We start from the raw sequence: 26,909 nt of genomic DNA, 5'->3' as shown, positions 1-26,909 counted from the left end.
TTTCTGTGGGCTGTGGTAGAAGTAGGCTATCCTTGTTTTAGAAAAATGTTTATTCGTCGTCGTCGTGTGAGCCTCTGGGGCCGAGGGTCTATCCTTTTACCACCCCAGATTCACGATGTTCCCGGACTACACTGGAAGGCTAGTAGAGAGCAGACAGTCTTTGGTTTCATCATCCATGACGCGCAGACCTTCCACTCCGTTAGGTGGCTTGAAGATGGTACAGTTATTGATGATGTGGTCTGCGGTCTGTTCCTCGACACCACATTGCTGTAGATGTAGTGGATACATTTATTTCTGTGGCAAACGAAGGCAGTGTTACTCGTTGACCATATCAGATGTATTTCTATTGTTCGACTCTTGTGTTGCCTATATTTGGAGAATAGACCACTAATTTCATTTTCCGAGTTCACATCCTTTGACTGGATGCTTATTGCTTATGCTGTCCTACACCAAAGAATAGGATAACGTTTTTCAACGGTGTGTGGAAGTATCTGTCAGAGAAAAATGTTGGCATTGATGATGCTAAACTGTTCGATCTAATTTATACCAAAGCTAGTGCAAAGGCGTCTTAAAACCTGATAGCTAGCTTGCATTAACTTTGTTTAAATGATGGTACAATAGAAAATGGACAAATAGTTCAAACATTGCATAACTATAGATTTTTTTTAATGAATTGTTAAAAATCGAGCAATTCTTTATCTGCAATAAGCTATGGCTCAAAATGCAAATGTAAAACGCATGTTTTCTGTGAAAATCAACTGAACAGCAAAATGACTGTGTCTGACAAATGAATATGTTGATTTTTATTTGTCACTTTTGGTACATAGGCTTATAACCAGGCGCGGATTTATGGGGGGGGGCCCGGGCCCCCCTCCGAACCTTTGTGAAAAATTGTATGTTTCCGCATCAAATGGTTTAATATACTTTTAAACAGCTGATATTAGTCCCTCGGCATCACAATTGATGAAAATGGTTGTCTTAATGTCTATTTTCTAGCATATCGTATATGTCGTAGTAGGGTAGTATCATTGTTCATATCTGTTTAGCTTTTTCTTTCTTTTTAATTGATTTTCAAATTTTCTGGCCCCCCCCGAAAAAAACTCTTAGATTCGCGCCTGCTTATAACATCCAAGAAGTAAAAATTGTTTAAACGTAAAAATTCACTGGCATTTTACTTGCTTACTAAAGATGTCCTCTTTTTGGGTGATGAAAATATGGTAGGCCTAATTGAAAGTCACTCTAATATTGTAATGATACCATGTTCAAAAATATGACAACATTTCTGGGGCTTTAGCCAATTATTTATATTCAAAAGCAATATCGCAATAACAATGTTTTTGTTAGCCCCCCCTTCACAAATTTTTTGCTATCCACAACCTTTTTAACTTCGAGACAAACTTAAAATCGATTTCACCTTATCAGGCTAGGCAAACATTTCAACGCTGCGGCTGCTGACTCAAACTCGATAAACACGTATTTCGCCATTGATTTCGCCCCATTAATTCATGCCACAGATTATCAACCGCCGCCTAAACGAGTCAATTGAATTCTTACCATTGTGGAAAGAAAACAAACAAATCAGCAAGTGCCAAAGGCATAGGCTACAATGCAGTAGGCTATGCAAAAATGAGCAGTGCTCTTGGCAGTCAGCACAAGTCAGCACGTCGGCTGCATTGCCGAGTGGTGAGCGCCCTGGAACGACGTTTCGAAAGGGCGCCGGTTCGACACCGCTCAAGAGCATGCGGCTATGTCTTTGGTAAGACACTTAAAGGCATGAAGGTGGTCACGAAGATTGGATTCCTTGCCTTCCCGTCCACTCAATCTGAATGTTCAACAACCGGACGTAAGTCTGGATACAACAAACAAAAACAAGCACAAGGCTGAGTCAGTGCCGGTCTAAGGGTATTTCGGGTCCTGTGCGAAACATGCTTTGCGGGGGTCCCAATGACAATGATCCAATTCAGTAGCGTAGATAGATATTTTGAAAGGGGAGGTGGTAGTTTGATGGTCAGCGGGGGGTCTGGGGGGCCTCCCCCAGAAAATTTTGAAAAATTACTTTGAATTTGGGGCATTATGAGAGCATGTTCAACAAACATTTGAGTGTGAATATTACTGTAAAATGGTGCTGTCTGGTGGCATAGCGAAAGGATAAGATCATCCTTTCTTTGGCATTTTTTGGAAATAAAGCTATGCTGAGTCTGGATGCAACCTATTTCGTCCCCTGAAAAATTCGTACCCCAATTAGGTACCCTGAAATGGGAGTAACAAAATCAAATTTTGACCTATTTCGTCCCCTGATAAGATCGAGAGAAATTTTGAAATGTTTGCGGCAACTCCGATCAGTGACTTTGGCTCTGTTGCTTTTTTTCTCGATCTTTTCAGGGTACGAAATGTTCAAGGGACGAAATAGGTTGCACCCGTTGGGCGTTGAGTCCCTATGTTTTCTTGTTGCTAATTCCTTTGTTGAATTTTTCCATTGGAAATGACAAAATTACAGCATTTTCTGAGTAAATTGTGGGCCCCCTAATTTGCGGGCCCTGTGCGATCGCACGGTTTGCACACCCCAAAGACTGGCACTGGCTGAGTTTAGTAACAGATTTGGTAACTTTTTAATGCTGAACTGAAGAAATGGTTTCGTTTGTTAAAAAAACATTTTACAAAAGTTCAATTTCTTGATGAAGCGCAATATCTCTTCTCTGTACCTTACTTTCATTTTCGCCCCAAAACCAAAGCATTATTATCACCATTAATGTCCGATGCTCATTACATAAGCAGACATACGGTATTGGAGTAAGTACATACGGTATTGGAGTACCGATGCTTAATAGTTTATGCGAATTGACTGACCGAAACTAATGCAAAATTTCCTTTCATTTATTTCATACCACACTATAAATAAACCCCCAATAATTACTGTTTACTTAATATCATTCTGAATACATGTAAAGACAAAACAGAAATTATCTCTTCCAAGTGCAGAGTGTAAACATACATTCAAGATCAATTACAAAACCATTCCTTTCAATATTTAAAAAGGAGAGCAATGTGTAAACTAAACATGTGAATAAAATTGACGAAGGCAATTGCATTCGATAAAGTAGACTCAAAGACTTTTCAATTGTTGGGTGGATGTGCATCGAGTTGTGGTTGTACCAAGCAATATTTCAGTTTGCAATATGTAATTTCAAGACAGGGATTCATAGAATTACGAAACGACCACGTATGCTACGTTATCTGACAAGGGGAGAGTAAAGTACTGTCAGGTATTGTTTAAATTTTTAAAGACAATTTTTAAATTATTTTGTTGACATTTTAAAAGCAGTGGTCTTTTAAAGTACTTCTTTTGAGCAACTTTAAATTTCGGGTTAGTTTTAAACAAGCAAGCTTTGAGTGACTGCTGCTTTAAAAATGTCAAAAAAAATATTTTTAAAATATCTGGCAGTACTTTATCCTCCACTTGTCAGATTACTTAGCCTAGTTGGTCATCTCGTAATTCTATGAATGCCTGTTTCAAGGCTTCAGTCAAAACGAACAAATTGCAAGAAAAGATCATGAGGAAATGTGTAGGTATTGTTAAAACAAATGTGAGCTCTGAATGTGCAATTGTGCATATAAGCGTCAAATACTGCATCAAAAAATGGGTCAATAATATTCCACCATATCGGTTCTTTTCACTTTGATTCAACATCTTCAGAACTGAATCAATCAATGTCAAAATGACGGATTTTGCTGTCTGGGATAGTTACAGGAACTTGTCACATGCAAAAGTTGCCACTGGAAAAGTCAAACGATGCACTACAATTACAGCAGTGCTTCAACATTGCATAGGCAACGTTATACAGGGTGTTTCATTAAGACGGATCGATAAAAACAGTAAATAAAACAATGTTAATGGGTAAATTTTATTGATTTCTTTATGGAATTGTTGGCATAGACCTTACTCTTAAGGTAACCCCAAAGGAAGAAATCCAGAGGCGTCAAATCGCACGATCTTGCTGGCCAATTCACTTCGCTGTTTTGAGAGATGATGCGACCTGGGAACCGAGAGTAACACCACTGCGTGCTCGTTTATGCCGTTCAGCTGAAAACATTGCTGCAGTGCGTGAGAATGTGGCCAAGAGTCCAGGCACCTCGATTCGCCATCGCGCGCAGGAATTGAACCTCTCCGCAACCACGTTGCATCGAATTTTGAAGAAAGATTTATCTCTACACGGTTACAACATTCAATTGACACAAGAACTCAAGCCTGCTGACCATTTGAAGCGTCGTACGTTCGCCGATTGGGCGCACGAGCAAAGACAAATCGATGAGGATTTTTCACAAAAAAATCATCTTTAGTGATGAAGCCCATTTCCATAAATTCCATAAAGAAATCAATAAAATTTACCCATTAACATTGTTTTATTTACTGTTTTTATCGATCCGTCGTAATGAAACACCTTTTATTTCCAACGAGACACCCAGTTGATAAAAAAGGCGTTGTATGAGGAAGACTTTGCTTCGGGCAGTTTTATTTTTAAAAAATTACTAAAATCCTTTCGCATAAAAGGTAGTGCAGGTTGATTAGTTTCATGTATCTGCGATGAGATATGATCTACGACAACTAGACTAAAGTGCATCAACAAGAAATTACAACACAGAACTTTTCTAATAGATTGGTTGATAAAACTATATTTTATAAATGAAGCAGTGCTTCTATTTACAGCATGCATCAAGTGCAATCGTACAGGCTAATTTCTGACGTCAAGGTTACGCTTTGTTACTTGCACACATTTTCAAAATGGATGTGATGCTAAAGTAGCATTTTAAAGGACCAATTGCGACTGATGCAGTGGAACTTTGTATCAGTGGTTCTTAACCTATGGAGCCTTGCAGACTCATGCTGCGGACCACCGACGTGCTTTTGGTGGGTCATGGAAGTTTTACTTCAAATTTATAACACAAACAACTGTCTCAGTGATTGAGATCGAGCAGCATATTTACCAATTTTCAAGTCTAACATTTACGGGGTGGTAGTGAATTAAACCACCATGTTTTTCTACAACCTTATAACTTTGAAAAAAGTATTTTGTGATGCTAAACCTCATTTCCTGTCATTTCCGAGGTTATCTCCGATTCCTAGTTCAACTACAATACATAAAATATAAGCGATGTGACAATCATCTGTGTTAGAAGATTGCCATGATTTTATAAAAGTTATGTGGATTAAGACAGTTGTAAGATTAAGAACCACGGCACTACGTCACTGACGCAATACGTCACTTATAAAGACAAAAAACTACAATGTGCGTATGCTAAACAAATGTTGGCTTAAATTACGGATAGTCGTATGTAAACGACGCTTTTCTAACAATTATACAATGGTGCAAACAATGGACTACAATTACGGTAATGCATTGGAATGTTGAAACAAAACTCGAAGCACAAGATGGATTGCAGTACAGAGTAAGAAGTTGCATAAACGTCATAAGCCAGAAGAGTTTAAGAAGTGGATAATCTCTCGATGCAGTTCACAACAAGTGCCGTCCATCCAGTCTGGTGACTAAAGACAAAAATAAACTAATGCTGAAACGAGTCGGGATGAGGAAAAGTAAGTGCTTGTGCAGAAGCAATACACCCAGACCGTCATTATGTGCCTGTGTGCGTGTAATAGCGTGTTTGTGTGCGTGACAGTGTGCGTACGTGGCAGTGTACGTGTGTGGCAGTGTGCGTGTGCTGCCAGGATACGTGTGTGGCAGGGTGCGTGGTGGCAAGTGGGTGTGTGTCAGCGTGAGTGTGTGGTAGTGCGTGTGAGGCACGCACGTGTGTGACAGTGTTCGTTTGAAGCACGTGCGTCGTGCGCTGGTGTGGCAGTATGCGTGCGTGTCAGGGTGCCTGTGTGGCAGTTTTCGTGTAAAGCACGTGAGCTGGTGTGGCAGTATGCGTGCGTGGCAGTAAGCGTGCGTGTGAAAAAATACACATCATAACACTTACCTTGCTCCACAGCCTCTGCCATTTTCAGCATGAAAGTATTCGTAGAACAAAATCAAATCCTTCCAAAACTTGTCATTGGCATACATCTCGTTATCACCGTGACATGGTCGCCGCCCCGTCACCGGGTCGGGTTCAAACAGTGACACCAGTCGGCGACAAATCTCTTTGGCGACGTCCTTAAAAACAGAAAACAGCGTATGTGAGAGAGAAGACCACCACCATTATAAGCAATTACATGAGAAACGTGTTGGTAGCATACAGCATTGCGTAAATCTTACGTTCTATAAGATGGCATACCATGTCACAATATGTCATGTGTTCGTTGCATTGATAAGTAATCAATTGTTTACCTTCAATCGCATGCTCTTTCCCGATCCAGTCGGACATTCAACCTTCAGATGATCACCGTAATAATAATCGTATCTCTCCAGGGCCTCAATGATCAAGTAATTCACTGCGTCAAACAAGAGGAAAACAAGATGATTAGTCTGGGTGATTTGCTCTATTTTAATTCCTAGAATAGTTACAATATTGCCCCAACTGCAACAGATTTGCTAAAAGTATTTGCCAAACGACCCCAAAAAAAACCGATTCCGATTAAGATTCCATATCAAGACCTGAAATAATGTCGCTAATTTTACCCTGTTGTCATATCGTTATGCACATCATTTCACACGTACCCATGACTTTGTGGGCAAGTACAGCCGTGTTAGTTTTTACAAAGGTGTACAACTTATTTTACCAATGCCATAAAATTTAAATTGTCTTGCATACTCGACCAACCTTAAATCAAAAATATTACTGTTGATCAGCTAATATCAGGCACGATTTTGTTTATCGTCATTTAATTTACAATCGTTTGCTTAAAGTACAACCTGCAGAAGTTCAATCAATAAAAAATGATGAGTTTTTTTCTTGTTGAAACATAAAATTTTTGCTTTCTAAAAAAAATTCCCACAATAAACGATTTTGTCTTAAATTGGCCATTCAATTTGCCTCATGTTTCTGGCTGATTCGTGGCGTATAGCAGGCAGTCATTAAATAATGTACTTCTTTCGTTTATTGATTGATAGATGTTCGTACGTTGATAGGCTACTCCTATGTTGATGAAGTGCATCAGGTCTAACTGATTTGTGCAGAAAATGTTCTTCTGCCCGTGTCGTTGAATAATTTCAAATTGTTAAATTCTTACTTTCCATGGGGCTGGTCAATAGCAAGTTTTGAATAAAAGTAGAGTATTCCTCACAGGCTATGCGAGATAACCAGCGTTTTTGATAGGGAAACCCAAAGAACACCGATTCATAACATGCTAAAAACAATGTTCCTTCTCACCGCACAGCCAAATAGGACCTCTCCAGTTGCTGTTCCCACCGAACAGGAAAGTGTTTGATTCTCCCGGGACATAGTCCACCCTGTGTTCCTCCCCGTTCACGTGCATCACAAACGGCTCGTTCTGATGAACCTGTTGGTCGGATGCAAATATCATCGGCATCTTAGTCGATGTTACTTCAGTGGCCTGAAGAACGCTATTTTAACATACGCCGATTTGATGCGGCCATAATGTAACAGTAATTCTTTTGTAAGAAGCAAAAAATCTTCAGTTATCTCCCTCTCTCGTGCTGATGCATTAAATTTCATGGAATACCCGTCGAATAGCCATTTTTATTGTCTTCAATCTTTATCCATGTGGATGAGGCTCATTGTACAATGTGGAGATTTTTGTATAGAGAACAGACCACGATTAACCGATCCGCTGCCAGCACTTCGCATCACAAAAATAACCACAAAGTATCGACTTGGCAACTACAATGAACCTTCAACAAATGGAAAACACCGGCATTACAGTAGATCGAAAACTTTGAGTTAAACATAAAATAAATCAAAACGTCTCGTGCAAATTTTACGTAAACACGGCAGATCTTGCGTTACCTTCGAAAGCGATCGTATGCCGTAAGGCGAAAGAAATTCGTTTTCATCTAAAAGGTATCTGAGCAAGCTGAGTAGCTGTTCTCTCGTCGGAATGGCAAGTAGGAGGCGATCAGGAGTCTCACAATCCTCTCCTTCCGAGCTCATGAATGAAATCTGTTGACAAAGATGAGTCGTTCAACTAAGGAAACTTACGACGTTACAGTTCAAATTAAAATTCGATATATTGCTTGAACATGATTTGGTGACTGCTCGTCTAAACAGCATAAGCTCAAGCCAAATTACCAAAAGCGGACATTCTATAACTGCTGAAGTATTTCTCATAAATAGACAGACAGCTGTTGCTGTCACCAACACGCGTTATGTAATGTAAGAGGAAAAGCAAGCTTTTAGGTGAAAAACAATGCACTAGCAAATCCAAATCATTTGCGGATGGCATCAAAACTGTAAAACGCACAAATGGAAAGCATTTGAAACACAAAATCGGACCTTGAATTGGAGGTCCTTTCTGTTCCGGATAAACCATTCGGTGCGCTTCATGAACTCCGGCAAGACGTGCATGTTCTCGTTGTCGAGTACCAGGCAAGCGTACAGAGGTATGAGGCCGACCATCGAGCGCACGCGCAGCGGCTGGGAGTGGTCATCGAAGCGCAATACGTCATAATAGAAACCATCGACCTCGTCCCATAAGCCTGGCACCAAAGGGTGGTATCCCAGTTAGCAAAACTGTTACTTTTCGCTAGTTGGTTAGAACCTTTTAGTAGCCACATAAGCAATGTTCAAGATGATCTACCACGTTATCAACATGAAATCAAATGAAGTCATCCAGCTTTCACAACCAAAGAAAAATTTTGATAACTTTGTAAACCCAAAATTGTTGAATCAGTAGCGACACATCGAAACGTCCCCATAGCCATCGATAGTCCAATCCCATCAAACGAAATATATTTTTACATTATTTTAACGTTTGACTAAGTTAAAACGTTAGCAAATCAATTTTGGAAATGAAAATGAAACACGAAACTCAGCATTGAAAATTTCGGTCATAAAGAGAAGTCACGGATTATTCACGTCACGCCGTGGTGATGTTAGAGTTTCGCTGATGAAGTGCATGTGTAAACATGAACAAATCATAAAAATAAGGCTATTTTTCGTGAAATAGCAGGTGCGTAATACAAACACAATTCTTATATGTTATCAGTGCATCCACACAGCAACATCACGTTATGTAAACGTGTTAATCGATTGCGATACAATTTTTGTGCACATGGAAGTGCGGTGTTATGAATTTTAAAGCGAAACAAAAAATTGGCAAGTGACATTAAAAGAAAATGTTTAACATGGTGAATAGACTGATAAAAGGAAATAACAACTTCCCATTATAAAAAAAAAGCTAAACAAACAGTTCACTTCCTTGTGTCTGGTAACTGAGCACCGAGGTCCGAGAGCACTGGCAATGCAAAATCAAAAAGCGAAGTATTTCACTTTTCCTCTACAAATTTACAATAAATTAAAAAACAAGAACAACAATTTTGTTGAACTTGTATTGTTTCACCTTCGCCGTTTCCAGCGGCGTTTATGGCATCTGCAATCATGATGAAATGCTCGAAGAACTTGCTTGCCATGTCCTGGTATGCGGTGTCGAAAAGCGACAGCTCTAAAGCTATGTCCAACATCACAACGCAGAAGAAAGCCATCCATGCCGTTCCATCTGCCTGCAATACAGCGCACTCGCGTAAACAATAAAAGAAACAAAAATATGAGCGGTTCATAGATGATAAAAGGAGACAAGTATAATAACTGCGTCAGGAAATATAGTTCAAGATTCACGCTCGTGGAATGAAATAGAAACGCATCTATTAATCTCTTAATATTGCAGATTCGACAATATTCTGGAAAGTTCGCAGCGTAATTACTTTGTTGTCAATGAGCTGTTTACGGTAGGCTACCAAAAAGTTAATTTCTCATAACGACACAGCTCTGAAAAGAACTTTAATTACTGCAGAATGGCCTCACAGCAACATTACTCCAGAAAGCTGAACATGAACGAGATCAAAAGAAAATCCGATGAAATATATTGAATCATATTTTGAGGTAACAAAAAATTACCTGCTCTAAAAATCCACCGGTTGGTAAAGGCTTTGATCTGTCAAACACGCCTGAAGAAAATCGCATATGTTATTGTTATAACAAAGAATGTAAACACTATGCAAGCAACCAAGCATAAATCCCAGACAGCAAAATCCCGTAATTTTTCTACCTGGGGACTGATTGATATCAAAATATAGGGTGCACAAAACTAAACTATTTCAAACGAGCTTTTCATACTTTATGAGCGACATTAAATGGCATGCAATAACAAGCAACGCATTTCTGCTCTATTGCATAACAAAGAAAGAAAACAATTGCGTGAGAACATAACGACCTTTGTAGGTCGCTATGGTTGAGAATATTCACTTTGTTGGCCACATTTGCATCACGTCAGAGTAGCAAGACAGTAATGATTAGTCAGGTGTTTCGATTACTTGTCTTCTCTCTAAACGGCTTTTCTATACTGGCGAGACCTAACTACTGTAGATCGAAACATATTGTGCATGAGTTAGACTACATGGCTTGTCTTTCAAGTTTTGTTGACGAAGGGATAATTTCTTGGCTAATAGTAATGAGGATTCTCTGAAAGGCGAGGGTTTACCAAGGTGGTTGTGTAGTTTATACTGTCGTGGCCTGGTGTTCTTTGCCGCACAATCTGTACATATCAATTATGTGAAATAATTTTTTTCTTTAAAAAAACACATACAATTACTCTAAATTACCTATGTTATCTAGTCCAAGGAAGCCACCAGAGAATATATTCTTGCCTCTGGGATCTTTTCTGTTCACCCACCTTTAAGAAATCAAATTATAAAAGTTTACTTTCTAATGGTACAAAGTTCAATCTAGTGGTCGTTTTTCCAGCCAGTTTACAGTATTAAAAATCACAGCAATTGCTGTGCGAAGCTGCTTTTTTTTATGACAAGAGTCTCGAATCTCACGCACTATAAGAGAATTTCAGTTGAATTTTAGTTATCTCATAAAACAGAAGAAATACTTTCTCCTCTTTCTTACCAAGTGAAGTTCAAGATGAGTTTTTGAAAGCATCTTGCAAGAAAGACTTGATCACGTTGTCCTTTCGGAGCTGTGAGCTTGTACACCCGGTAAACGGACCATGCGTGAACGGGAGGGTTCACGTCATCAAAGGCGAACTCGTACGCCGGAATCTAAACGAGAAACGCGATTAAGTCTTGATCAAATGCTGATGGTTATGCGTTAAACCAACCTTTGCAGACATCAACAGTCATTTTTTCTTCAAATTAAAGCAAAAACAGTAGGTTATTAGTGATGCGTATCAAAATACGTCAAAATCAGTGTAACAGAGTAATTTGGCCAATGAACAGTGAAGTGCATCGGCGCCACATGAACTCCCAGGAACCGACCCTTACCCATCTAGCAAAAGTTGTTATTTTTGAACTGTTTTAACATGCGAAGACATTGAAACTATGCATAATTATAATGAACAACCTTTTGACTGGCTGGGAAGCAAAGGTAAACACAGATGTTCTCAATCCTTTACTCACCTGACCGCTGGGAGACATGTACCATTCACGCAAGAAGAGAAGCAATTGATCTTTCGCAAACTCTGGGTCAATTTTGCAGAAAGGAATCATGTGAAACGCCAAGTCCCACGAAGCGTACTAAACAAAGAAATTATCAAAGTTGGTTACGAAGATAGAGCGTTGGATACAGTGTTCCAAGGGTCACGAGTTCGAGGCCCGCAGAAATTATTTCTTTTTTTACTAAGTATACAAATGTCAACAGAAAAATGTCAAGATTGATAATGGAAGTTAACCTGCAAGTTCACTGCTTACAATATTATATTAAATGGAGCGCAACATCGTTTATGACGTACAGTAGCGTACACGCTAATTTTCTGTGGCGATGTATTTCCTTGAATCACACAATACAGAGAATAATACTCGTCAGATCAGCTCAGCAACGCTTGCTATACTGAACTATCGTCTTTTAGTAAGATATAAATAATCATCGTTTTATATCTAACATCTACTAACGCAGCACTGCATACTTCCACATGTGTTGCTAAACTCAAATCAAAATCAAACTTTCTCGAGAAACACATGTTTTTGGGAAAAGTCTTGATGGCTGGTGTGGAGGCTACACCGAAACGATATGGTTAACGAAACACAATGCTCGCTGTTCTATAGTGAGTAGTCAGGTAGTGCTGACGCCAAGAAGACCACTCCTTTCTCAAATATGAAGGATAAGATGATTTTCATATCCGCTTTTAAACACGTCATTTAGTGTCTTCCAAAAACACAGACACGTGCTCTCGGTGGGCGGCGAACCGACGACCTTTCGAGGATTTTTCAGAAGCTTAAACTATTACTCAACAGACTATAATCAAGCGAACTGGTGTAAACCGGAAGAGTATTTGTAATCTGTAGATCGCTGCAGCCGATGGAGTGCTTTGACCGGTAAACACTTTAAACCAGCGGTTCTTAACCGGGGGTCGGCGGGCCCACAAGGGGTCTGGGAAAGTTTCCCAATTTGTATTACAGTGATAAAAAAAACTAAAAAAGATTCATATAAAAAAGTTAAATCTTTTTATAAGGATATGTATGTTCAACTTAAATCGTTTGAGAAAGCAGATTCTTGATCAAAGCTCAATTTAGAAATGTATACGTTAGTCAGCAGCTATTGAACAGTTCTTCCATGACTGAAACGGTTGGTTGGTTTGAAGCTTTATCCTCGGAATAACAAGGCTTCTGGTAAGTTATTCCTGGCAGCTTCGAACAGAGGCTTTAAATCACTGACGCAGAGCATTGACAGAGTGAAGTTTCCGTAGTTGATGAAGTGATTAATTATAAATGAAAAAAGGAAGAAATTCTTTGTAAAGATCGGACAATTCTATTAATTTTCGATAAAATTGATACAAAAACATCATATCAGCATATAGACCACTGATTTTTGATTCTATGATTTTTTATTTTATACAGCTCATAACTTAACTTTGTCAGTGTCATCAACTGTCAATCCGTCATAAGTGCATCGCAAGTTCAACAAATTATTTTAACTGTGTCGCTTCGAAACTTATGACGTATTTATTTTCGTTAGGAGACTCGATATACAGTAGCTACTGTGCTATCGTTTCGGATAAAATATTTTTAGGGATCCGCAACCGCTTTAAGGGCACCAAAAGGGGATCGCCAAACTAAAAAGGTTGAGAACCACTGCTTTAAACAAAGAATAATTTCCCTATAAACCAGCTGACCGCAGCATTGCAACCCTTCTAGCACCAAGCCAAACACTTAACTGTTGCTTTGAAGTTTGTTTGATAATTACAGAAGAAAAAAGAGCAGGGGTGGGAATCAAACCCACGTCATCAAAATGACTACCTACAAAACCCTAACCACGACGCCAGGCTGCTGATGGCGAAACGTTCGCTTAATTTACCTTATATCAGTATCACGTACAATCGTACATGTGACCCTCCATCTGGTGCAGCGACCTACAAATTACAAATACGCAAACCGGAATAAACCAAGCAACAGGTTACAACTACAAGTTGCACAAAATTTTATGTTTGAATTCAGATACTGCAGCAGGTTGTTTCAAAGCATCTTTATAATCACCAGATTCTCACCCAAGGATACTCCCACTTGTCCGGCATTGAAACAACATCTCGGTTGAACAAATGTTTCCACTCGCTATTACGTCCAGTTAATCTGAAATACAGATCGGGAACAGGTTTAGTGCGCAAATCACAAAACCCGTTTGGTAACTGTCATGTTGCTTGGATACCCCGATGTAACATTGAAATTTATAGAAGGCTCACTGCTTATTCAGCAACAAGTTGCGGTTGTGATGAAATGTTCACCATGTTGAGTGTTTGGATTCGAGTGGGGAACGAGATGAGCTTAAAATCACGAATGACGTCATCGAGGGGTCGTAATGACACAATCAACAAAAAATAAAATGGTGTTGTGCAGAAACAGGTAACAAAACCTGTTTGGAAAATGAGCTAATAGTAACAACTTGATTAAATTAACAAACGAAGTTACTTTCCGTCTGCAACACCAATGAACGAGTTTTTGCGAACATATTTATACCAAAGTGTCAGAGCAAAAAAGGTCAAAAATAAGCACAGATATTGACGACTCTAACTAAATAAACATGAAAAAGGTAAAGAGCTTTTCAACTGCAAGTGTCGGTATGAACATACCAATAGGCTTAAGCAACCTTCCATATCTAACCTGTCATGCAGACAACGTACAATATAGCAGCTAGGCAAGGTTCTGACAGTAATGAGTAAAATGACGATACCGTACTTCTTAACTTACAGGGTAGATATAAAATCAATGTGAAAAGCATTCTTAAGCTAAAGTATGGCGGCTGAAATGTTGACGTGCAAAAATATGACGTGTCCGGAGGCTTGCTGTTCCGCCCAGCCACTCCGTGATCATGGGATTGATCATAATGATGATCACTGTTGCTCACGTAAAAGATATCGCAATCACAAGGAAATGATGGATACATTGGTTGCGCCATTCAAGCATTTGAACAATCCAAAGCACCCATTAGAGTAAGTTAAAATGATGAAAAAAACTCAATCAAAATTTATTTTATTATTGCCTACCAATTTCTTGTTTTATACAGAAAAAAATCAGCGTCCTTTCAGGAGACAATTTGTTCAAGGTTAGATAATGATGCCGCAAAAGCAATGTAGTAACCCAAGTTAACAATAAAAAGCAACTGCTGTACAAGAGATTGGATTTGGCAGGAGTGATAACTAAGTACATAAAGATGATAGGTATTGTACAGAAACAGTGTTAATACACGTCACCATCGTAATATGTAATGAAAAGATGATAGTTTGGTGAGGAAATTTGTGGCATGATTGTTGTTTGCTGTCTAATCACAGCAACATGATGTGACAAAATCTGGAACTTGGGATCAACTCAAATAGAATTTGCCTAATGCTGAAAAAATTGCTTTATTTTCATACCACGACAAGCAAAAATGTAATTTGCTTGACAGTTGGTATTAATCCGGTGAACGTTGACAACCAGGTGTTTTGGCATTCTCGGTCAGGTATGCTTTTTCTGGTACGTGCCACCAGGTCTAAAAAGTAAATAGTTAAGCTTATTTTTTAATAGTAAACTGATGAAATATAAAACTGATCAATGCAAAATACAGTGCAGACTGTTTGATGATAATAAGCAAGAAACTTATCTTCGACTGCAGACATTTCATGCCAGAAGATCACCACGCTCAAACACAAGGCACTAATTTCATGAGTTGTGCAACCTCCCCAACCCCAATACGAAGAACAACATCAACCGCTCTGACCCATCCGCATGACAATCATCCAGGTAATCAGATTAAAGTGTTGCAGTACAAGAAGTTGTAAATATGAACCGTGCATGTAATCAGTGGCTAGTGCATTGAAAACAGTATGACAATATGTAGAAGTTGGAACAGCCGAATAACAAGTTGTGTATCCATCCAGATACCTTTGTAGGGAAAATACGAAATGCAATGATACTTTATCATACTAGGTTGTAGTGTGGTAACAAGTAAGAACATTCTAAAATTTTTCGGCATCATGCATTGTTGATAACACAAACAGCAGAAAGACGGGAAACCATTGAGTTGGAACAACAAGTGACCCTCAAGCGATTTTCTTCACACCAAACAATTTGTGAATGTCTTCTGCCACAGGGACAGTAAACTGTACCACGATTAGCTGACCACGCCAGCCGTGGGGCATCCCACCACCCATATGAATCGTTTACAGTTTACACCTTTGACATGTTTGCACACCACTGATGGTTGAATGCACCGACAGCGGATTAAGCCATTTTTTAGGACCAGCTTGCGAGTAATTTATCTGTGGATCAGAAATCGGCGTTTCTAAGCAACGGATTACGGTTGGGGCATATGTCCAAAATTAGTTTGCTGACTACGCTCCTTAATCTCCCGATTTTCTCAATCAATCCGGAGAAGATCTGCTGTTAATTTATCTAACTCTAAAATCCTTCCACATTGCTCTACATGCAACCACCTCAAAAAGTAGTAAATTTGACGTCTCATCAAAACGCTGTATATTGACAGCATCAGTTTGATTTAATCTGTGCTTTGTACGAACAAGAGTGATACAAGATTACAAGTACTGCATAACCAAATCTATTTCAGGCCATTATGGTGCACGGTTTCATGAAAACAGCCAACCAAAACCAATTATGGACGATCCAATCCTTCCTTACGAATCAAAGTTCTCGAACAACAATTATTCCGCAAAAGCGAGGTATACGTGTTTCTTTGAACGTAAATTCCAAGACAGAAATTAAAAATGTTAATTCAGTGTTTCTGGCTGAAGTTTCAGCCGCGGGGCTCTGATGAAAACTTGTGCAAAATGCAGTCAAGCGCATGTTCGTATGCAGAGGTTTCATAACGAATGATTGCCATTGCAGATGGAATCACTTTCCCTTCATGGCGAGTTGCGTGGTGGCGTTTTCAGTGGTGGTGCTAGCCATGATCGTGGCGTACTACGCGATAAAGTGGAGAAGCAAATACTTGAAAAGCAAGCGGGCGAGCGCTGTGGCTGCGTCTTATGACGCGCATGACGCAGGAACGGCAGTTGGAGCTTCGACTTATTTCATTCCAAGCGAGTGAGTGACCAGGTTCTCTTTTCTTAAAATAAAATTTTTAGTAGTAATAGTAGTAGTCCAGTTTTAATCCGGTGATGTCCCCGTTACCAAGGGTGGCCGGATTCAACTCCAAGTGCCCCAATCGCCTTCACATCCTGCCTGATGAAATGGAAATCTAGGCAATTCTACTACATAGCATGAAAGGGTACCCTACCACTATGAAATCACCCCAAAAATTATTTCCTAGCTGCTTTCTGTAAAATAGATACAGCTCGTTTATCATGCGTGACGGACGTATGCAGAGAAACAAGAAATCATAAGTACCTTTCGTAAGATACGAAACGCTCTGAATTGTACTCAGGTAACTGCAATTTTTTAACTTGATTAGTTTAATGAATGAATAAACTAACTCACAAAAGTTGTTGCACAAATTTATTGTATGAATTGAATACACTATGCCCCAGAATGTAACGTGACGGACGTACAAAATTTTCGTGACGGACGTACAACTCTGAATTTTAAGCAAGAAAGGTGCAAGAAATCTACTATAAAAGAAGTGAAAAATCGCATACATAGTTCTAAACTTAATGGATGGGCTGTAATTGCCAGTATGTTTTAATTGAGACTATACAAGTAATTACAATTATAGTTAAAAACTGAGCTCTTTCGTCCAATATTAAAATGAACTAATTTTTATATAAATGGTTTATTTTTCATTCCCAGTAGAATCACTTGTGTTGTTGCTGTAGTGCTGTACAGGCATACGCACATAGTTATAGAAAACAGCTTAATTTGAATTTTGGCACTGAATTTCAATTGTTATCAGCGCAGTAATTTCCAATTATTGTGACTGACGTACATTGTACGAGTGTTAAAATTCAGATGGTAGCCAATACCGGTATACAATAGATCCACATAACAAGCGTATCTACATGCACATACAAGATTACAATGCTACAAAACACAGTGCTCATTTCCATAGTACACTGAATACTGCAGTAAGAAAACTTTAACACATTTTGAGAAAAATTAATGAAGCCCAGACGGAATCCCAGTTAAAGCACAGGCTAAATAACAATCACGTGCAGTTGTGCATAGAAAAACTAACAGTTTAACAACCATAAACAAGCAAAAAACCAAACAATAATGATACAAAATGAATCCTACTAAACAATTTTCAAAAGAACTATAATAGTTTGCGGTTTAGTCAACGTCTCTTATCTTCAAACTCCTTCAAATTTAAATTGTCCACGGTATCCAAATCCAATCACCTCATGTTGATTCAATTTCTTTGCAACTTTTTCGTCAGTGTAAACAATTTTGTCCTCAGGTGGAGGCCATCGCCACACTGCCACTTGTGGGCATCACTTAAATTTCGTAGTTTGTGCCGACTACTTGTTGAACTTCACAAGGGTAAAATTCACTATCATATTCAACAAGTACCCAATCACTTTTTTGATAGCAAACACTTTCTTCTGCTTCGTTTATGTCTTCATTAGATTCTCCATAGTTGGAAGGTATAACAACAAATAGGTATATATATAAGTTTGTGCAACAACTTTTGTGAGTTAGTTTATTCATTCATTAAACTAATCAGGTTAAAAAATTGTAGTTACCTGTGTACAATTCAGAGCATTTTGCATCTTACGAAAGGTATCATACTTATTATTTCTTGTTTCTCTGCATACGTCCGTCACGCATGATAAACGAGCTGTATCTATTTTAAAGGAAGCAGCAAGGAAATAATTTTTGGGGTGATTTTATAGTGGTAGGTACCCTTTCTTGCTATGTAGTAGAATTGCCTAGATTTCTATTTTATCAACAATTATGGACTGACATAACTCTCTGAATGGTACGTCCATCACAATGGAACTGCCCAATAATAATTAAGATTTGTGGTACCGTACCTGGTATAATAACTTTTTAAATCAGTGACAGCATGAAATAGTGACAACATAAACATGATCCCTGCATTAAGCACCACAAAATGACTAAGTTAAAGTTAGTTAAACAGTATAAAAACCTGTGATGGACGTAAGTGACGGACGTACATGATGGAAATTCCATTACGGTGTACATCCGTCACGCATTTTTACTCAGTTAAACAAAAATTTTTAGAAAACCATTTGGGTTGTAGGTTGGTATGTAGGAACTAAAAGAAGAAATAAAGTTTCAAAATTTTAATTCATCTGATAATTTTTTTAAATAAAATAAAGGAAAAAATTTGTGACGGACGTACAGGACCCCCAGGTCGAAGTCCTACATGCAATAAGTCCAACGTTAAATCTTGTTCAAAAAAAATTTTTTTAGAGATTAATCTTACACTCATTTCTGATTGTACAACTGCGGTATTAACAAACTTTCTTGAAATATCAATCAGAAGCTTCAGAATTCAGTATATGAGTATTTTTCATGATTTTTTTGACATTTGAAGTGATGTTCGCTTACTGAGGCATAACTTCCAACCATTTTGGGTAGGGGCCAAATATTTTTATTTTCTAAAAACTAGAAAGAATAAGCTTTCCAGGGATACCATTTTTATTGTTATCAGATAAAAAATATGTTTTGATGGGTTGGTTGTCCTTATCATGGAACTGCCCGTGACAAACAAACTGATAATGATATGGTGATAATAAAACAAGTATCCAGCCATCTACCAAAATTTACCTTTTTTAACAGTATTTCAACATAGCCAGACGTTGAAGCAATGCAAAAATATTGCTTCAACATTGTTACAATGTTAGCAAGCAAAGACAATGAAATTGATAATAATGATAAAATTTCGTTTTGGGTATGCTGTGTTAGGCATAGTATAATGTTGCTTTACCCAAATAAAGGAGTTTTATGTGAAATCATGTTTTCTTTGAAATTGCTGTGATTGAAGGGAATCATTGCCAAGAAGTTTATCTTCAACTCGATACACTGAGATGGTGAACACAAACGGAAAACGGACGCTTCGTGATGCACAAGCCACCAGCATAAGTACAACACCTTGCATGTTATTTTCAGAAACTTGAAATCAATCACTGTGCAAAGATTTGCATAACGTAATCAAACCTGATAATTTAGACAGCAAATCAACCATTTTTTACATTGATTCAACGTCCGCACATATTGAATCAATGAAAAAAACGGTTGATTTGATGTCTGGAAAAGTGACAACAATCTTTTTGTTTCAGCAATACCACAAGCAAACCAACTGCCAACGTATGAAGATCTATTTGCGAATGGCAATGATGATGGTGTGATACGGAACCAGCAAACAGATGCTTAACCCTGAACATTCACACTACAGCTAACATGTAAAATATAACACGGAAACAGGAAATGAATTGCATCAACTGTTTAGAATTGGGTGTTCAGAGTTTTGTTAATGTTGCAATGCGTTACTTTTAGTAATACAAACTATAGTTGTCAATTGTCATAAACATCCACAAGGGTATGTGAATATTGGAGCAAAATGGAACGAACGCTTGGTTATGGTTAATCCAATCAAAAAACAAAGAGCCCAAAGGCTCTTCACTGAATCTGAGTTTTCAAAACGTTTGTTTGCTGAAGATGAGTAATTGAGTATAGTATCTACATTTTGGGCTCTTTATTGTGTGTGAATACTTTGAATAATTGTTTAGTTGTTTTTTGGCGCTAGTTTTTATAACCTCGAAAGTGCACAAAATAAGTCATTTTACCATCATTTACTCTAGTGCTGTATTAGATGTACAAAGACCGATTTCAAAATCATTTCAGTTGAAAATCGAAAGCACACAACACAACCTATCAAACGGAAGTTAAGATTGACAAATATTGTTTACAAAAAAGAAAAAGACCAGGAAAGAGTGAAGCGCCTGCTTCCTTGGTAACCTGGCTACTAAATAACCTATATACTACCTACGCTATTTATGACCTTTTAGATAAAAAAATTAGCTTATTAAAAACTTCCGAATAAATCTATTAAAAGCACATCTAAAACGTTGTGCTTTTTCCCACCACTCGCCTAGAGCTGCAACCTAGCTGCTAATGGATAGAGTATCAACCTGAGTTGGTAGGCACGGGTTTGATACCCTATAAGGTCATAGCAAAGACGATTTCAAAGGGGGCGTACAAAGCGGTACTATTGATGCTTACAATTGGAACTTAAATCGCATCAATTTGAACGAGAGGCGAGAGCAGTTACAGCAAATCTTGTCGTTTGGTTTTTTATTCGTGAAAATTTGCGAAACAAAACAAAATTATTTTAAGAAATAATTAACACGATTGCGTTTCACGGAAAAGAAAAGAACTGAGACATCAAACATATAAGATATATATAATTATATATATAAAGCTGCCATAGCGACAGCATGAAGGGACTAAAACGAATAAAGGCGAAACGTAGCATCTCACCTTGCCTTTGGTGGTTGGACTTGGCTGGGATCTCCGAACAACCAATCCATGACAACGTAATGATAGAACTGCTTGGACCACAGCAGTCCTGCACATGCTTGCCGCAACATGCTCTGGTGCTTCTTTGCCACATGAGGGAATTTACCCTAACAGAACAACACAAAATCAATCGACTTATAACGAAAGCCCAAGTGACACTGACAAACCAGACGTCGTGTCAATGTAAAAAGGACGAATTTTGATAGCTGGGAAAGCACAAAGAAATGTATATATATCACCTTCGAATTCCAATACGCAAGAGGAAAATGCTAAAATTTTCGAACAGAATCAATAAAATCGAACCTATTATACTTACAGCATTAACTTCTCGAACTGACAGGTAAAAATAGCTTTCAATAACAACACATCGTGACAGCGTGATATGCTGCAGACGTGATGGATTCGTACTTACCTACTGCATATCTAGTGCAACATGCTAAAAGAGTTTGATGTGTTCGCCACAAATCATTGCTAAACAGTAGATTCTAGTAGGCTACACAGTCACACAAAAAATGCAGCAGCATTACATAAATTGTATTATACAATCACTTCGTGTACTGCGTTTAAATGATTTTAAAGGCCAAATAGTAAAAACTTGTGGCGTTGGCAGAGACAGTTTATCACAAAATCAAACAGCTGTTAATCTAACCGTAAAGCTTTCAATTTCTAACCAACAAAGCGTACAAGTATTCAGCAGATTTCATTGAACAAATAACGAATGTGAATGAATAAATCGGGAAGCAAAAGAACCGTTCATGTGATGCAGACAGACTGGAACGTAGTAGTGACCAAGCAGTAATACAAAAAGCCTGTTTTTCAACTAAACACCCGGACATCAAAACATCTCCCACCTTGTAGTATGTGTCCGCTTCATCGATACGATTCACAAAAATGAGCTCAAAATCTTTTCCAAAACCAACTTTAATTGTTGGGTCGACTTCATGTAAACGAGAACGCAATACAACGCTTTCTAGATTGAAAAAATAAGTTACAGATTTCACACACGGTTTGTTAAAAATTGGACCTCAAAGTGAAATGGGTTATGCTTAGGTTTATTACGCGAAAAATTGAGTCATCTTTGCCTTCAAATAATGTTATGTTGCAAGGTAGCGCAATACAACTGTTTTGTTAGCAAATGGTTAATGTTATAAAAAAAGGCTAAAGAAGCATAGCCGTATATCTCGTGTTACGTAGAAACAAAACCGAAAAGCAACAACAAATAACTCGAAACGAAACAATGACCATAAAACTCATGTCTACAAAGTCAACACTTACTTCCGGCTGGAACCGTAAGAACATAATGAGCGGCCACTTTGGTTCCTCGTTTCCCAGCCGATACTGCTTCCTTTTCACCTGAAAAAAAAACAAAGAAAGATGAGGAAGTTGTAATTTTTGGATGGAAGTTACACATTTTGTATTATTAGGATTTAGATATATTTTAAAGTCAAGTTAAGAGAATATGGAAATAGAACTGAATATAAATGGCGACAGATCAACCATCTCGTACCGTTGACCACATATCTGTTGAAGGCATCCTTGTAATATTTGGTGTAATGTTCTGTGTTGAATAACCGTTCCATGTTCGTTTCATTCTCAGTGATCAACATTTCAGGCTTCGGCTGATCAGGAATTCCGGCGTCATATTCCCATATCAATGTATCTGCAAGAGTGGCACGGATCCCATAGTCATTCAAAAAGTATTGAAACACAAAAAAACGACAATGGATTCAGACTCTTTCACCATATTTAGTAAAACAGTACATTGACGGCGTAAACTACACAGATTATGATATGATGCTGAGTATAGTGCTGGTGCTGAATCCACCACCACGCTTAGCTGAATCTTTAACTGCGCTTTTAGTGGGTTACTTAAATGCACAAGCTAAAGCTTCTATCGCCGCTTCGTTACAGAGCTGGGTGCAAAGAAGCAACTATCGAGGTTAAGATGTTTTATAGCAAATAGTTTTTAAGGCTAAACCTGGCATAAGTAAACAAACACATCAATGGCTGGAATGCGGAGTTAAATCTCGGAACAATCCAATTTTCTTTTACTTTGCTCATGTGGGTAGTGACAGAGATGGTCATTGTCAAAAAATCTCCAAGCATCACTAAAACTTCCTTACAAGAGTATTACAATGCACAAATCAATGCAAACCTCAAAAAGCGAAATTTGACACATGCGCAGCTCAATAACGCGCATCTGCACACCAGCACGCAGGGACATAGTTGCAAATGTTTGAACAACAGCAAACACGCGAGACGCTTTAAATTTTGAATGAAAATTAGGTGTAAGCACGGGTCTGAACCTAAAAGCTTTGTTATTTTGAAACGACATCAAACAAGGTGACTTGCTCTGTCTATGTCAACAATTAAACAAGCAGCAAACATGTTAGAACATACAAATCACCCAGAGTTTGATGTTTACAGGTGACTTCGTTGTCGGAAGTTTTAACCATTGATGGCTTAAGCGTACAACCCTCGTGGGTGCAACCCCAAACCCAAGTATTTCTATACCACAAGGTTGGCAGGACGTGGACTGTGGCTGCTTCTCGTCCACGGTTTGTCACTGAAATTCAAGGATTATTGTCACTACAGTAATTATAACTAAAACAAAATGATATCATAACAAATTATAATAAATTGTGGCAAAGGTAGAAATGCAAAATCCATTATTGGACTTTAAATGCTTGTATTTGTTTAGAATATTAAAGACATAGAACTTCACATGTTCATTACATACTCAGATGTGTACCAATTAGGTTTTAATTGCAGATTTAGGCAAAACAACCACCTGTAATTTTGCATAATATGTCCTGGGGTGATCCTTTGGCATACTCAGCTGTGACATCCCAGTAGCGATTGTCATTGAAAGCCCCTTCAACGAGATTAATCAGAATAAATAAAAATGCAAAGCTGGCCACAGGTTAACAGTGATTAGTGAATTTCCAATGTGCGGTCCCAGGTAACAAAATCTGTCATTTTTACATTGATACATCCACAATTCTGAATCCAATGAAGCGATCGAGAGGAAAGGATACTAGAAGTACCAGGGTAAATTTTTAACGATTTAATTTTGTCCAACAAATCTGTTTGACACCAATTTGCCATTATATTTTGCTTGGAACCCAACAAGGTTAGTTTTCCATAAAATTACATATCTCGGAGCTAACAGCGCGCAAAGTCACAAAATAATAAAATCAATAATGCCGGATGCCGCGGCATATGATTGTTTTGTTTTTTTAATTTTATCGTTTTAAATCAATTTCTAAAAAACTTTAAAAAAAATTGCACCGCAACCCTTCATTGAACAATATCAAAAAGACGTGACCATCTTTCAAAACTCACTTATCAGTAAAACTAGAAATTACCGGTATCTTCCAGTTCCAATTCTGGCATGTCCAAGTTTCGTTCACGATTTTCTTTCACCAACCTTTCGTAAGGATAAGCAGTTTGTGGGTATTTATATAACGATTTCATGTACGAATGTGTCGGGGTGCTGTCAAGATAATAATAATTTTCTTTCACATCTTCACCATGATTCCCTTCTGGACCTGCAAAACACAATATCGATTGCATGTGACAAATGGATATTTGCATGATGCATACTATGGTGCGTTCAGGTGAAAAACCTGTTAGTGTTACTATATAATCCATTGAAAAACCATTACCAAACATAAAGCAATGATGTTAAATCAACACAGCAAATTATTTTTATGTTTAAACAAAATTAAGCTCGTGTAAAAGTGGCAGAAAATCACTTTTTTCCATCAGATTTTTACAGCTGTGGGCCGCATGCATTGTATCAAAATCAGCTGTTAAAGGTTTTGTGTCAACTCAAATGTAGAAAGAATGACAGCATTTTCAATCAAAACTTATAAGCTAATGAGTACTGGTGATCACACTGACATCATAAAAAGTTAAAATACTCAAAAAAGGTTTAAAAAAAGCAAAACTTTTACTGTTGTACCTGTCAAGCCAAATAACCTTTCTTTCAGAATAGGATCTTTTTCATTCCAAAGAGCAACAGAAAAACATAAACGACATTGACGATCGCAAATACCAAGAAGTCCATCTTCCCCCCATCGATAAGCTCTTGATCGTGCTTCATCGTGACTCAAATAATCCCAGCTAAACAAAGATTGGGTTAGAGAAAGTAGACACCAACTACACCAAAATTAACATTTGCTGAAACCTTCGACTGAAAAAGTGCATTCTATAAAAGTGAAAATGTACTACACAAGTAAATGTGAAGTTGTACAAGTTATAAGATATATATGCACAACATAATCAGTGGCAGAAGTTTTTTTTCCAAAAATCAAAACTAAAAGATGTGAATCTTAATCAACATAATATATTGTGCATTTTTGCTTACATTTCTACATAACAGGCCAATAAGTCCAATGAAGAATGCTGATCAAATCAATGAAAAGCCAAAAAAATACGGAATGGCCCGTTTCGGTGAGTCCGATCCCTAAAGGTGATTTTTTCAAATTTTTTTTTAAATTATCGGGTACCGTAGCCTAATTATCATTGCCGTTTTAGGGTTAGAGACTCACCGAATAGTAGCAGACCCAAAAAAACACATACACACGGTCCTGCAGCTAAATTGGGACTTTTTCATTCTGGCATAATTTTATTTTTTATTTTTCTAATCAAAATGAAACTTTCTGCAGATAATCTTATAAAGGTATTCTAAAAGATAGTATAGTAATATTTAGATAAACTTCTTTAAACACAGCTGAGTTAACAAAACGAATAACCATATGCGAATTGAGATGTGCTAGGAATACTCCTTCAGATATTATGAAGAGCACTGGCTACTCAAAGATGACAGTTTATTGAATTGTGGCCAAGTTTGACGTGGAGGTAAAAGTTAAAAGGAACCACTACAGCCCTCACAAGAATCGAAAGCAAACAAAGATCGAGATCAATCAGATTTGAAAGATGTCCAAAGCTTCTCAATTATCTCAAGAAAAAAGGAGGACATGTTCACATTTTTGTCGATGAGAAAAAGTTTATTGTAGACAAGATTGCAAATCGGAAGAACACACGAATTATTGCTCGTGACCCTTCAGGAGTTCTTCATCTGATGCAAAGTAAAAATCCTACTTCTGTGATTTTTTGCAACCGTGGCAAGATGGCAAAGTGATGTTTCCTCATTTCATCAAAGCTGAACTTAGAATCAGCACAACAGAGTGTCTGAAGAATCTGTGCCAGTGCATGGACCAAAAAAAGTCCAGACTTATCTGAAGGAGAATCTTTCCATGTTTGTTTTGAAAGACATTCTGCTCTCCAGATCTGAACATTTGTGACTATTGGCTATTCAGCGTGATTGAAGAACAGTCTATAACTCAATTCCACACCCTAACCTCAACTCTCTTAAAGTAGCCATTCGAAGAGCATTCCGGAATCTCCATACAGATGAGGTGAAGGTGTTCACGGTTTTGCCAGAAAATAACCAAAGTTATCAAAACAAAGGGCCATCATATTGAATAATTGTGTTAAATATATAGATTGTAAGGATTACATCAATAAAGTTTAAATGATAATTTTACGTTTTTCATTATTGAAATCAGGAAATTACGAAAAAATGCACAAGTCCCAATTTAGCAGTGGGATCCTGTCCTGTATAATATCAAATGAATCGTTCTCTTCACCATATCATAATAAGTAGGCCTATAAACATTAAACATACTGTCAAGTTACCAGTTGCCATCTTCAGAATAATCTTCTCTAACAGTTCCCCATTGACGTTCTGACAAGTAAGGACCCCATCGCTTCCAATTTTTCTTCCTTTCCTTGTCTTCTATTAACCGCATCTTTTCAGACATTCTGGTATGTTTTATGAACTGATCACCAACAAAAAATCACACTACTTGATCCTAA

The 26,909-nt window shown here is 37.9% G+C and overlaps 2 protein-coding genes across 3 annotated transcripts; one reads left to right on the top strand and one right to left on the bottom strand.

The window, feature by feature from the left end:
• Nucleotides 1–2,869: 2,869 nt before the first annotated feature.
• On the bottom strand, nucleotides 2,870–26,854 carry LOC145778668 (uncharacterized). The gene is made up of 21 exons (XM_082590210.1): nucleotides 26,730–26,854; nucleotides 24,991–25,151; nucleotides 24,392–24,574; nucleotides 23,815–23,898; nucleotides 23,431–23,589; nucleotides 22,531–22,683; nucleotides 22,299–22,376; nucleotides 21,875–21,993; nucleotides 20,985–21,130; nucleotides 13,598–13,679; nucleotides 11,514–11,630; nucleotides 11,005–11,156; nucleotides 10,713–10,783; nucleotides 10,009–10,058; nucleotides 9,455–9,614; nucleotides 8,389–8,591; nucleotides 7,903–8,055; nucleotides 7,306–7,435; nucleotides 6,324–6,427; nucleotides 5,974–6,149; nucleotides 2,870–5,542 (listed from the first exon to the last, which is right to left on the bottom strand). Exons 1-21 carry the CDS (start codon nucleotides 26,852–26,854, stop codon nucleotides 5,482–5,484), a joined length of 2,667 nt encoding a protein of 888 aa, XP_082446336.1. The 3' UTR covers nucleotides 2,870–5,481.
• On the top strand, nucleotides 14,301–20,359 carry LOC145778841 (uncharacterized). Of its 2 annotated transcripts, XM_082590422.1 has the most exons (6): nucleotides 14,301–14,536; nucleotides 15,199–15,326; nucleotides 16,150–16,261; nucleotides 16,428–16,625; nucleotides 19,489–19,586; nucleotides 19,784–20,359. In XM_082590422.1, the coding sequence occupies exons 1-6, from the start codon at nucleotides 14,340–14,342 to the stop codon at nucleotides 19,876–19,878; spliced, it is 828 nt and encodes a 275-aa protein (XP_082446548.1). In that variant the 5' UTR covers nucleotides 14,301–14,339; the 3' UTR covers nucleotides 19,879–20,359. The 2 variants fall into 2 exon arrangements, with proteins under 2 accessions (XP_082446548.1, XP_082446549.1); XM_082590423.1 differs by lacking the exon at nucleotides 19,489–19,586.
• Nucleotides 26,855–26,909: the final 55 nt, after the last annotated feature.

Source organism: Aplidium turbinatum, chromosome 10 (assembly GCF_918807975.1).
Source record: "Aplidium turbinatum chromosome 10, kaAplTurb1.1, whole genome shotgun sequence".
In the NCBI taxonomy this organism is placed as follows: domain Eukaryota; kingdom Metazoa; phylum Chordata; class Ascidiacea; order Aplousobranchia; family Polyclinidae; genus Aplidium; species Aplidium turbinatum.
This window is presented reverse-complemented; position numbering and strand designations above follow the sequence as displayed.

Coding starts and splice junctions, on each gene's coding strand:
- LOC145778841 (XM_082590422.1), top strand. CDS start 14,340: ATGGCGGCTGAAATGTTGACGTGCAAAAATATGACGTGTCCGGAGGCT. Junction 16,626..19,488: donor ACTTATTTCATTCCAAGCGA/GTGAGTGACCAG, acceptor CTGTGATTGAAG/GGAATCATTGCCAAGAAGTT. Junction 19,587..19,783: donor TGCACAAGCCACCAGCATAA/GTACAACACCTT, acceptor TTTTTGTTTCAG/CAATACCACAAGCAAACCAA.
- LOC145778668 (XM_082590210.1), bottom strand. CDS start 26,854: ATGTCTGAAAAGATGCGGTTAATAGAAGACAAGGAAAGGAAGAAAAAT. Junction 23,899..24,391: donor ATTGGAACTGGAAGATACCG/GTAATTTCTAGT, acceptor ATCTCGTTGAAG/GGGCTTTCAATGACAATCGC. Junction 10,059..10,712: donor CCTTGGACTAGATAACATAG/GTAATTTAGAGT, acceptor GATTTTCTTCAG/GCGTGTTTGACAGATCAAAG.